The sequence below is a fragment of the Rhineura floridana genome, chromosome 8, assembly GCF_030035675.1.
Source record: "Rhineura floridana isolate rRhiFlo1 chromosome 8, rRhiFlo1.hap2, whole genome shotgun sequence".
Taxonomy (NCBI): Eukaryota; Metazoa; Chordata; class Lepidosauria; order Squamata; family Rhineuridae; genus Rhineura; species Rhineura floridana.
Genome location: NC_084487.1, coordinates 86237670 through 86251233, shown reverse-complemented (window position 1 = coordinate 86251233; position 13564 = coordinate 86237670). Strand labels below are relative to the sequence as shown.

General features: G+C 40.6%; 1 protein-coding gene across 6 annotated transcripts in view; it reads left to right on the top strand.

Annotated features, from left to right (window-relative positions):
* Window positions 1-13564, top strand: part of DOCK4 (dedicator of cytokinesis 4) — a 386414-nt gene that overhangs the window by 179804 nt on the left and 193046 nt on the right. For all 6 annotated transcript variants that reach the window (XM_061640010.1, XM_061640007.1, XM_061640006.1 and 3 more), the window contains one exon: window positions 1375-1463. In XM_061640010.1, coding sequence (XP_061495994.1) covers window positions 1375-1463 — 89 coding nt within the window. The remainder of the gene's footprint in view (window positions 1-1374; window positions 1464-13564) is intronic.

Genomic DNA, 13564 nt, shown 5'->3' with positions numbered 1-13564 from the left:
GGTCTAACACCTTCAATAATAAAGCAATATTATAATTTGATACAGTGGTGCCTAATAATTTAGTGCAGTTGTCACGTTCACACACAGTCATCTGTCTATGCTAGTGACTACAGAAAGTCAGACATTTTAACAAAGAAAGTAGCTCATCAGTTGTGTTGCATGCAGAAGACCCCAGCTTTAATCTCTGCATTTCCTGGAAGGGCCACTTTCTCTCTCTTAAACTCTAGAATGCTGATGCCAACTAGAGCGGACAATATTGAACTTAATGTACCAATGGCAGCTTCCTATATCCTATATATCTTTGTGTTCATAACAAAAAATAAGTGTACTTGTAGTTTTGTTTAGTTTCTTGGAAGCAGTGAAAAATAATGTTTCATTCTCTTGTGAGTTTGGACTTAAAGCGTGAAAAAGATTTTGGGAAAGAATATAAAGACACAGGCTGAGATGTTATCAGCTGTACTCACTGGAGACTTTTGTTACTTTCAGGGTTAGTACTCAGATTATGAATTGACTCAGTGTTTCAAGGTCAACTCTTCACTGGGCTGTTTCCCCCCCATATAGCTTCTGCAAGCAGTGGTTTTGAGAACAATTTAGTGTGATGGAGCTATGGCAGAATAGCTTTTATTTTACTTTAATTTCCTGACAGTTCAGTTGAGAGTGTTCTCTGCTGGACTCCTCAGCAGTAGGGAGGTGGTGCTCTTTTCTTTATAGCATGACAACATGTGAAAAAATGGATCTTGGCTACCTTTAAATAACAGAAATACATTTTTAAATAATGGCTGAATTATGGGATTTGAAAATTTCCTTCCTGCTGCTGTATAAACTATTTAAAATGTCTCTTGGGTGGAATTGTTGCTAATGGCTACCTCTCTGGTAGCTTCCCATTTTCATTAAAACCAAATAAATTACAATATAGTATAATTTTCTTTGACCTTTAGTTACAAACAATCTATGCACAGTGGCCAGTTTTGGGTATCTAAGGGAAAAGTCAACTTGGATCTACACATATGGAGAGAGACTCACAGCAAGGACTATAAGCCCTCTGGAGTGGGCACTGAATGATGTTGGGGAGCTGCTGATATTGAAAGGGGTCCATCAGATGGCACTTCATTGGGGTGGGGGGCTCAAACCTGGAGCTCTCCCTGGATGCAATTTTTTCTTTCTCTCTGTATAGCACTTCTTTTGAGCAAAGACCTTTAGAGTCGTTCTCACATGTACAAGTTGAAGTTGTTTTCATTTTACAGGTGGGAAAGGTGGATGAAAGATATGATACTGGTGTGTGTTTACTTGGAGACAGGCTCTCTGAATTTGCAGCATTAACTAAGGAAAACATATGTTCTTATTGGGATTTTAAAATCTTGCTCCTTTTTACAGGTGTAACACGGAGAGCGACTGGTTTCAGATCCATGAAAACATCATCAAAAAGCTAAATGCTCGTTATAACTTAACAGGATCTAATGCTGGTAAGTCACTTTCCTGATTTTGTTTGGCAATATTTGAATAGGCAATGGTGTAGTAAGCAGTGTTTTGGCTTTGGATGTAGCAGCAAACCTGGTATCAAATCTCTGTTTAGCTTTGAAGCTTTCTGGGAAGCCTTATACTTCATTCCTATGCATATATATGTAAGCATCCATGTGGATAGGATTGTTTCATCTTTAACTGGTCACTACCTCACAGTGCTGTTAAGAGTAGAGGGTATGTCCCAGGGTATGGTCTGAACGCATATAGGGCCATTACCTTGCAGATCTGGGTCTGGTCAGTGCCTGGATGTGAGACCATCTGAGAACCATATGTACGCTGATTTGGGTTTCATGACAGAAGAAAGACGGGATATAAATGTAAAAAAATAAATACATAAATGTAATGGAGTTGAGTCAGAATGTCTCAGAAGACATTTTTCTATAAAAATTTCTATGATTTGTCTATCTCTCACCCACTTTAAAGGTCACTTTGCTGAATTTTCTCCGAATATTATCAACTTGACACACACACACACACACACAGAGCGAGAGAGAGCAAGAGTGCCCTGGAACCTTGTTATTGCTACTGCTACTGCTGAACCTAACCCCTGAAAAATTATGGGAGAATATCTCTTGTATCTGAATACATTCAGTAAAATGCACCTCCTACCTTGTCTGCCCACAAGTAGGGTGGAGAATTTTGAGAGGTCTTTTGCACATAGGTGTTAAGAGGGTAAAGCCAGTCTAAGGCTGCAATCCTGTATATACTTACTTTGGAGTAAGTCTCACTGAATTCAATTTATAGAAAGACATGACTAGACATGTATAGGATTGCACCTTGGTGAAAAGTGGATTACAAATGTAAATAATAATAATCCTTTTAGAAATCTGTAATTTTGCCGTAATCTTCCCCCTGTTTAGTTTAAAGGATGTGGTTTTATTCAGTGTACACCTTGAGTTTACTCTCTAACATCCTATTCCCCCTAACATTTTAGGAGATAGGATACATTCATCTTTTTCATGTTACCTTTAGGCATTGAGGTTCATTGGTGAACTCTGCAGCACTCAGGATTATGTTAACCTACCTGAGGGGAGGTTAGTAATAAATTATTGTAAAACATAAAAACAGCCATCTTTAACTTGAAAGATGCTGGCACTTCTTCAAAGTGAACATGTTAGCATTTTATCAAGGTGGTGTGTAAGTGCTCAGAGAATCCAATTTCTGTATTGAGCAGAACTCTGTGATCTGCGTATGCAGATTGAAAACATGTGCACAATTTATCTTATTTTACATAATTTTATTCTGCATGGGGGAGGGCTAAGGAGCGATATGGGGCAACAATGTCGTACTTGCCACCTCTAGAAATCTTGCTGAGTCACCTCTCTGGCACATAAGATTTTGCAGACATTGCCCATACACTATCAAATATTTATGGCAGCTATGAGGCCTAGAAACTTGCTTAAAAAAATAAAATAAAATGGAGGCTGAGATTTTCAGGAACTTGAATTCTGCACCCAGCACTATAATCTTGCTCCCATGAAACTGCAGCATTCAGAGAGCCATCCATATACTGCGGTTTTTACCAGACATTTTTCCCTGCAGGTATTCATGCTGATTTAAATGCAATGGTTCACAAAAGAAACAACTGAATAATAAACAGTGTACCAACAAGAATGCTGTAAATCCAATGTAATTATTGATGTGCATTTCAGTTATCGTAACTAAAAATCAATCTTCTCTATTGCTTTGCAATGTTAGCAGTCATATCTCTGCACAGGGGCATTTGATGGGCATAATGATAACTGTGATTTGTTACAGAGCATATTTTAATATAAGGTGAATTTGCTGTTTTAAATTCATGATGCAGCTGAACCCTGATGACAGGAGAGATTTGAAGGAGTTAATGTAATGGGAGTCAGCATGCTACAGTCCTAAAACATGACAGGGTCATGGGATGGGCGTAGCATTTAAATTTTGGTGTGTTATATTGTCTTGGCCTTAATTATCCAAAAGTCAAAGGGTCAGTTGCATAGGTTTAGGCAATTTATGTGATTTTTTCATGCTGCTGACTGGTATTGAGTAATCATGAGTTCAGTGAATGCTGCTGACTGGTATTGAGTAATCATGAGTTCAGTGAATGAACTGTACATAATTCTTCAGCTATATATGGAGATGATATTGTAATGCTAAGAAACCATGTGTGTATGCTCCCATGAGACAGATGATGCTTAATTTAAGCCAGAGTATTGTTTTATCCTGATTTGTATGATAGCTATAATATGACTACATTATAAACTTTAAATAATTAAACACCGAAGTACTGTATTTGATTACTTTGCTAATCACTGGAAGTGAGGAAAGAGGGGGAAAAGCCTCCTTCTGAAAAATGCTAAGATCCATGACTCTCTAGTTTACATCTTATGTCCCTCATGAAAATTTCTATGAGTGCATGATGCAGCCCAGAGTAATTTCTGAACTAATTATATTTTTTAAGTTTATTAATTCCATTTATAATAACCTGCTTTTCTTGCATGATAGATCTCAAGGCAACATATATCAGGTTCCCAGGCAATCTCCCTTCCTCCCGCCCCAGGCTCTAACCAGCCTCAGACCTGCTTAGTTTCAGCATGTACCTTCAAATGATGCTCTGGTGCAGCTTTGAAGCTGCATTCCTAAACACATTTACTATGCCCCATTGAACATAGTGGAACTTATTTCCGAGTAAATGTATATAAGATTGTGTTGTGAGCGGCATATGAGCCCATTTTCATATTGGTGTATTTTCTTGTGGAGTGACACTTTCTAAATCTTACAGACACCCTTCTCTGAATTCATTTGGGCGGGGGGATGAATATATGCAAAGGGACAATCCTCCGTGCGATTGAATACACTTTACTTGAACCTGAATGGTGTTAAATGGATATGTTCATTCAAATAGCAAAAATATTAGTAGTGCAAAGAATCCCAGCCCAAGTTGGTTACTAGTAATTACAACTTGGTCTTGGTCCGAGACAAAACTGGACCGTATTTCTGGACTGAGAATTGTGCACTTACAATTTGGCCTCTTGCTGTAAATAACATTTTTCACTATGTTAATAACGAACATCTTCCTGCTTAGATCAAGTAGAATAGGTATTAATTTAGTGCAACCCTCCCCAGTTTGGTCATCATAAGAAAATAAGAAGAGCCCTGCTGGATCAGGCAAAAGGCCCAACTGGTCCAATATCCTTTCTCATAGTGGCCATCCCTGACCAGTGGTCTGTTGGCTAGACTGCTGGGAGTTGCAAACCAAAACATACAAAAATTAGGGAAGGCTGATTCTGTATAATCACTCCAAGCTATCTTCTGTCTCTGCTTAGATTTAGAAATATATCAACAGCACTCAGAGAGTTGTATTTTATACCCATTCTGACTGGCATCCATGCAGTAGAGTGCTTTTGTATAATTGCTCTACACTCTTGTGACAGGATATTAATCTGCTATTTTAATCCTTCATTACACTTCTGGGGCAAGGAGATTATGTACATTATATTTTGATGTTTTTAAGCATCAATTGTCATGGAAGGCTGCTGTTTAAAAGAAATTCAAGACAGGAATGATGCTGAGATGTTGTGACTGAACATAAATACACACAGTGTGAAAGCATCTCTTTGTTCTCAACAAAAGGAAAAAGAGGGCAACTGAACTTTGATAGAGATTTTTGCTTAGTAATTATTGCTGAGTTAGCTTTAATTATAACTTGACAGTAGAAGAGAAATATTTTGAGATTTTAGTTTTTTATTTTTAAATAATGAGCATATATCTACTACTGGGATGATACTGAGAGGATTTTCTGGTTTGTTTTTTTTAAGGTGAGGAAAAATGGAGTCCTCACTCACCAGCAAAGATGGAATGCTTGGTTTGGTCTGGCTGTGTGGTCCTGTGAATAACACTATTTTTCAAATTTCAGAAAGTCATGTGTGAAAGAATGATTTTAAAAAACAATCATGATTTTAAGCCAGTATAATTATTACCTTGAGCACTGACTCATGATTTTGAGCAAACAGTCACAGTTAATGGTGTGAGGGCACAGCAGAGTTTTTATGAGCTAGTTTGGCCTCTCGTGTTTTGACAAGCACTGCTTTACCTTTCATGCTTCCTTGGGGGGATTTGGCATAACTGGAAGACAAACTTCTTTGTTGTGTAGAACCAGCTGATACAAGCATTGTTGTAGAAGCATTTTATGGGGCTGTTCTTGCAGCTTTATCTTGCATCTCTTATTTTTTATCCATGTTATGCATATTAACTTAAAACCTAAGATTTTGGGACACAGTTGCAAAAAACAGGGCAAGCTGCCATATATATTATAAAAGTTAACTTCCAATATTCTGTCCTACTCTAGTATGACCAAGAAACAGAAACCAGGGCCAGGCCTTGCATAAGAAGGGGGTGAGCCTATGCAACTGTGAGTCTATGCAACAGGGACTGACTCAGTTTTCAAAGACACCCACTGAGCTCTGTAGTACAAAGTAAATTGCTGCAATTTGGGACATGCTGCTGGACAATGGAAGTGGTAGACACCTGGCCCTTGCTCAGATCATGTGCCTCCAAGAATCAAGTTCAGCACTTGACCCTTCAGCAGGGGTGGGGACCCTCAAGGCTGATGGACCAAATGTGACCCTCCCAGCCTCTCTGTCTGGCCCTCAGAACCCTTCTCAGGCCACACCCCTTACTGGACTTGCTTTTCACCCCAAATATTTTTGCTTGGCTGGAGTGTGTGCTTGAATTCCGATAATGCTTCTTGCTTATCTGGATGGAGGGTACAGGGATATGTGAGTATGGCACAAAGGTGGAATTTATATTTATATTTATTGCTCCTTCCACTTTTCCCTCTGGCCCCATCCACTATTGGCATTTATGTAACCCTTGGAAAATTGCCTAGAAAGGTTCCCCGGTTTAACCCTTCGCTTCCTCCCAAATACATAAATAGCTCTCACTCACTTCTGAAGATAATTTTCAAGATGTCAGTATCTTCTCTTTCCCCCTCCCAAGCCTTCCCTTCCTTCAGTTCTTGCATCTAATGAGTGTGACACTCTGTTGATTAAGCATGATTTTATCTTTCATTGCTTGCTCTTTTGCCCATCATGAAAATTATGTCCTGATTCCCTGTACAACACTGCAAAACTAAGGCACTTCTTCTTTGTCTCCCTTGCTTAAAAGTCTTGTTCATGCTGTAGTAGGGCCCTGCCAAGACTACTACAACTAGGGGTGGTCAAGACATTTTGCTGCCTGAGTTGAAACAGCAAGTGGTGCCCTCCCCCCAAGTTAACAGTATGCAAGGCTGCCCAAATTACTTTGGCGCCTGAGACAGAAAACCACAGAAGCACATCTCCCTGGGAGTAACAGCCCCAATAATGATAAATTAAACTAATTTAATGTATTAGTTATTTATCATAACTTGATGCTTAAAACCAGCTGCCTCACTCTGCTGATTGGTAGGATTCCATTGTTACACCTCAGCCTTATCTTCACCCTGAATTCTGCCACCAAAATCATTCATTTTTCTCATCGCTCAGAAACTAGGCTGGTTTTCTGTTTACTCCAATCAAACTCCTCATCTTTATATCCAAACTGTCCCTGTCTTCACTATCCTTATTTCTGCAACATTGAATCCTGATATATCCCTACCCTATCCTAGACCAGCCTCAGCTGCCTAAATGTCTCAATGCTTAAAGCAACTTCGCCCTTTCTTCCTAGCAGTCCTGGCCAACCCTGTTAGATTCTGACTTGGACTCACTAGTGTGTTTTTCTCTGTTATGTTTAATGCTAAGTCTGAGCTTAGAACATTTCATAGATCAGCGTATAGATTACATATGTTTCTGCAACTACACATGGCATGGCTAGGTAAGGCTACTCAAGTGAAGATGTTGGCACAGCAACTCAACATGCCTCCTGAGTCACTTAAGTAGACTCGGGGTGGGCTGTCTGCTTGCGTGGGAACTGTCTCCTGGATCAGGACTGGGCAAGCAAATGGATACTCCTTCTCAGGGGCTTGGAAGAAGGTTCACTCTGGTGATGGAGGAGACAGTTCAGGCAAATTCTCTTCAGCCTCCTCTTCTGGCCGTGCCTCTGACTCCCTCTGCCCTGTCATGGAGGTAGCTCAGGCGAGCAGGCAGAGTCAGGAGACATGGTGGGGAAAGGCTCCATGGCCAGCTTTAGCTCCTACGTGGTAATAGGTGCCTCTGGGATGTGACTGTTGCTGATCAGACTACTGAAGTCCTCCCTAGTCTCAGCCCCATCCCTCTGCAGCCCACTAGGATCCCTCCCCAAGATCCCAAATATTCTCCTCCTTGCTTTGCCATGAGTTCTCTGTAGGGCCTATGACACTAGCTCTCCCCTATGCCTGGGACTTGGTTCCAGAACACATACGTGATGCTAATTATCTCCCTTCCTTTAGTCCTGCCTTAAAACCAACCTTTTCTGTTTCAATGTGGTCTCAATAATAATGGCAACAATGTTGTGTTGACCTTTAGTGTTGTGGCACCTACCCTTTGGAATTAACGCTTGTTAAATATTAAACAGGCACCGTCTCTGTTGCCTTTTCAGCGCTTATTGAAGACCTTCCTTTTTCAACAAGCTGTTAAGTAGACTTTATCTCAGTCTGCATCTGTGCTGGAATTGTTTTTAAGATGCTTTAAAAATTTTTTTTAAAATGTGTTTTATTTTTAAGATGTTTTTAAAATATATGCTTTTAGTGTACTATCACTTGTTTGCCACTGGGATTCTTCTGGGAGGAAGGGTAAGATATAAATTTAATAATACAAATAAATATATAGATATGTTTTTCATATTGCAGAAGTGCAGTGAGGTGAATGCACAGTTGGCTTACTATGCACTATTTGGCAGTCAGGGCTTAAGATCATTATTATACAGTGTGATATGTATGTTACAGTTATGGTAGTAAATCCTTAATGATGGATACACATCAGTCAGTGGGTTGCTAGAGCTTTATTAGTTTATAAAAGTACTGCCAGCATTTGTATTGGGATATACAAATATTTGAGGAAGGATGACATTCAGATCAGGGGGTTAACTGAATAAAACAAACAGAAGCACAATCCCATTGGTGTTTCTACCCAAGTCAAAGCTGCTGCATTATTAGAATGAGATGCTACATACACATCCTCCTTTTCATGTGCTTAGTTTTTGTTTACACCAAATTAAAGTGAAGGATTAAGTGACCTTTTTAACATACAGGGCTTATAATACATTAAATTTGTGTATTAGAAAACTACTAGCAATATTACCATGAAACTAAGCTTAAATAAGTGTAACTGAACTGAATACCTACTTCTCCCCTAATTAACTTTGCCTACATGTCCACCTCTCCCTCTACTGCAAGGATGGGGAGCCTGTGACCCTCTAGATGTTGCTGGACTCCAATTGCCATTAGTCCCAGCCAGCATAGCCAATGATCAGGGATGGAGGGTTCTCCATCTCTGCTCTGTTGCCTCCTTTCTGTCAAATCATACATTGCAAGCTCAGTGCAGGGACCACAGTGGCATTATATTATTATTAAATGAAAGCGTTGTTCCTGGGGGCAGTATTGAGACGAAGGTAAAATCTATCCACCCATCCCTCTGAATGTCAGGTCTGAAATTGTGTAACTTGCCTTCATCAAAGGAGCCCCATGTTACGGGTGCTGAGGTAACCAGCATGGTGCTCTCCAGATGCTGTTGGACTCCAACTCCCATCAGCCCCAGCCAGCAAGACAGTGATCATGGCTGAAGAGAGTTGTAGACCAACAAATTCTGGAGGGCACCACGTTGGCTACCCCTGTAGTAGTGTGGTATGTCTGCATGCACAGATTCAAGAAGTGTCTGAAATGCATCCAGTCTCTTTGTACCTATTCTGTGTATGATAATAATGAGCACATGACTGGTTCTTATTGCACACAAATTGCACCAGTGCTGCTCAATCTGCACAACTGATTTATCGGTCAGAAATTCTCCCCACTTCCACTCTTATTATCTTCACTGACTGCAACACACTGTATTGTATTTCCTCTCTCATTACTTGCACAGGCCACAATAATTCAAACCAGCCATGTGTTTGAACTGCTGTCTGTGCAGCTGGATGTTCAAACAATGATTATCTTCCTACCCTGGTTTATATTTTGTGTACATTCTAATGCAATTAAATTCTGCTAGATTGGAAAGGTGTTTTGTTATATTGTTACAACAATCTGTTATCTTCTAAACAAGCAGATAATGTTCTTTTGGCTAAGCTTATTCTTATCCTTGCAGCCATGACTTAAGAGTGAAACGGGCAAGGTAATTGATAGGAACAGTTTTAATAAAAGTCTGTTATATAGGACATTGGGAATCTGCCTTGTATCCATAAATTCTGTTCTTAGCCTCGTATGCTATCATTTGTCCTATATTGGTGGTAGCTGAATTGTGGAACTGCATAAAGGATAATGTTATTTATAAGGACTTCACATAAAACTTGCTTATAGAAAGCCAGGAAGCCAACTGTGACCCTACATAAACTTGACTCTTTTTCAAATGTCTGTACCTTGTATTGGGTACAATTATAAAAGTAGCCTCTGAACAATGGAGGTAAACCTTGCATGAAAGTGTGTATTGTTCTCAAGGAACTTCAATATTTTTGAAAGGTAATACTGTGCCTGTCTGATCCCTGCGGTCTTGGCATTTGCTTAGGGGTTATTAACATTATGTGCAAATAAATTGGCCGACACTGTTGTTTGCTAGGCTTGCAAACATGGGTCAAGTGTGATTTGTTATACCCCAAAGAATAACAGGTTGCAGCAGTATTCAGGAAAGCTTTTCACCAACTCTTAACTGGAAATAAGGTTGTGGTGTTACTATCTGAGCCCAAATTGAGATGCTGGTACTTACCTTTCAAGTTGTAAATCACTTGGGACCTCATCACAAACAAGTATCTCTTTCCATGCCAATTTACCTGTGTTTTGAGATCTTCTGGTGAAGTTGTCCTTCAGATACCTCTTTTATTGGAGATACAGTACTGGTGCCCTGGCTTTGGAACATCATCCTTAGAGCAGCCCACCTGGTGCCAGCATTGCAATCTTTCTAGTGCCAAAAAACAAATATTGCTAACACATGCATTTTAATCTGTTGCGAAATGATGTTATTGACTATTTAATGTTTTGTTGTATTTTATTCTGCTTGAATTTTATTGGTTATTGATGATTCACCACCCTGAAATTCTCAAAAGGAGGAAGGATGGTATGACAATGCTTCAATTCAATAAACATCCTACATGGCTCTCTGGCAACTATCATTCATGCATGTGACCCTTAAGGGATATTGTAATGTATAGGGATACACAGGTAGTCTGCAGTTCACCCTGAAAGGGATTAAGGCTTTGCATGCTTTCCAAGCAAATGTGTTCAGAGCCTCAAGAGCATGCAAAGAGTATAGGCTGCCACCACCATCTCCCCCTTTCCTGCCCCAATGAAAGTTTCCTTGCCTTGGAGGTGGGAAGAGGCAGAAGTGGTGGTAGTGGAATGTGCTTTTATTCTCTGACAAAAGTCTTTTCTTACTAGGGACTGAGTTTCCAATGGGGATCCTGGGACTGATCATTTTGATACTGCAGGTGCTATTCCCATCAAATAGAGAAGACTTAGGCCTTTTGTGCAGAAATGATGCATGCAGCATCAATTTCTTGCTAAGGATTCTGGTACTGATAATCCCAGGTGTTGGTGGGAAAAGATGCTTTGCTGGAGTCTGGGAGTGGCCACCTATGCCTTCGCCTACCCAAGTATACTTCTTCACCTAGTGGTAGGGGAAGGAGAAACAGTAACTGTGGTTCACAAGCGGGCTGTGTTTACCCTGATCTGGCTTGTAAGCAGTGGAGGAGGGTGTTCATCTATGCAAGGACTTCTCCTCTAATGCTTGCAAACTTAATTAAGGAATGCCCCTAATGACTGTGAAGAAGCTTCAGTTGTTGGAGACAGTGTTGAACCATCTTCAGATGGAGAATGGGTTACTAAGAGTGTCGGATGTTTGTGCTGCAATATCAGTTATAGACACAGCTCTGGTGTTTGTTTTGATAAATAAAGCCCTAAATGTCTTCAAACCAGTCGAAGACAAATGCAGACACATGGGTTTACTTTTCTTTAATAAATTTAATAGAAAATTTTAGTTCAGAGAACTTCATGAATCAGCTTGCAGATTACACAGGATTCAGCATCATTATTAGGAATAGCTAGGCACTACAACACGGCACTAAGACGTCGTCACAGCAATTAGGCACGCCTCCTTATCAGCCTTAAGTAAGGATGGGCGGACTCCCTACTTGTGTGAGGAAAGTGTCACTGTTGAGAGTGCACACACATGCATGCACTGCTCCTCAGAGGTACAGTGGGAACTCTTTGGGCCTGCCTGTGCCACAGCCTACATGTTGGAGGTGAGGGCATTTGGACTGCCTCAGCAAGGTTCTCCTCCTCAGGAGGGGAGCTGCATGGTGGCGATAGTGGGGTGAGTGAGGAAGGGAGGATAAAGGGAACGTGGAGAGACAACATCCTGACTGGGCAGTGCCTCCTCAGTGGTAACTGGATCTACAGGAGTGGAGCTGTCACTGTCAGCAGTGTGGAAGCCTTCAAGCTCAGCCATGTCTGGAGGCATGTCACCAGTGCCTTCCCCCAAGTCCAAGTCTGGTTCTTCCTGCTCCTCGTCATCACTCCACACTCATTCTAAAGAGCTCATGACACTAAACCAGGGGTGGAGAACCTTTTTTTGGTTTGAGGGCTGCATTTCTGTATGGACAACCTTCTGGGGGGCAACATGACAGTGGTGGGTGAGTCCAGAAGTAAAAGTGGGTGGAACAATGGCTGTTAATTTTACCTTTGTATATACCCGCATATCCCTCCTTATCATCCAACCAGGCAAGCAAGAAGCATTGTCAGGGATACATTCTTAAACAAAGCCCTCAGAAGAAAGGCAAAGCAGATGGTGATGGGTGTGGTCTGGGGAGAGTCCCAAAGGCCACATAGAGAGGTCTGGAAGGCTGCATTTGGTCCCTGGGCCTGAGGTTCCCCCCTTCTCTAAATATTTGGGATCCAATAAGAGCTATGGTGTGGTATCCCATCTCTATCAATATACAGTGCTTAGAGTGCACTCTTGCTGCACACAACAGGAGAAGGCTCCTTCCTCAGGTAATACGTAAGAGCCCAATTCTGAGACTCTTTTATAGAAGTGGTGCTGAAACCTTTCTAATATGGACTGGGGAGAGGCTATTAGTAGTTATTTATTAATAGTTGTAATGCAGCTCATCTTTATTTTAAGTAAACCAAAATTGCTCAAGATAAACTGCATACTGGTATTAATTTTTTTCAGTCTGTTATTTCCATGAGCATATAGTACCATATACTCACCACCAATGGATCTTTGTGGTATTTTTGGCCCTGTGATTGAAAACAGGATTCTTCCTTTTTTAAATAAATAAATAAATTGAGGGTATCATGATTCTCTAATACTGGAAGCCTGCAGCTAAATAACTGGCTTGATAGTTCAAATGTAAATTTTTCTCTACTTGTCTCCTCAATTTTTTTATCTTTCACATTGCCTTCCTTCACTTTTCTCTTTCTCTATTAATTACCTATTTCTTCCCCTTCCTTTGATATGGCCATCTCCAGTATCTTGTGATGTAGTGATTTGTATGTCAGGCTATGCCTGTGGAGACCTGAGTTCAAGTTTACACTCAGACATGAAGTTGGGGCGGTCACATACTCTCAGTCTAAATTATTCCACAGGGTGGCTGTGAGGTTAAAATGAGGAGGGGGAGAACCTTGTAGGCCATCTTGGTTCCTTGGATGAAAGTTGAGATATAAATATAATAAATACATATACAGTAATTTTCTCCACATCCTTAGCCTGCCCTCCAAAGTTGCTCCTCTCCCTGTGTGAGAGTTTAATCTAAGCCAAACTGGCAACTCTCTCTTCTCTCACAGAAGCTCAACTGCAAACCTTCTGACTGATTGCTCCCTGAGCAATTGGAATGTTCATGAACATTTCATGTCCACACACAAGTTTAGCCACTTAGTGTCCTAGGCTTTACTGCCACACGCACAATGCAGTGT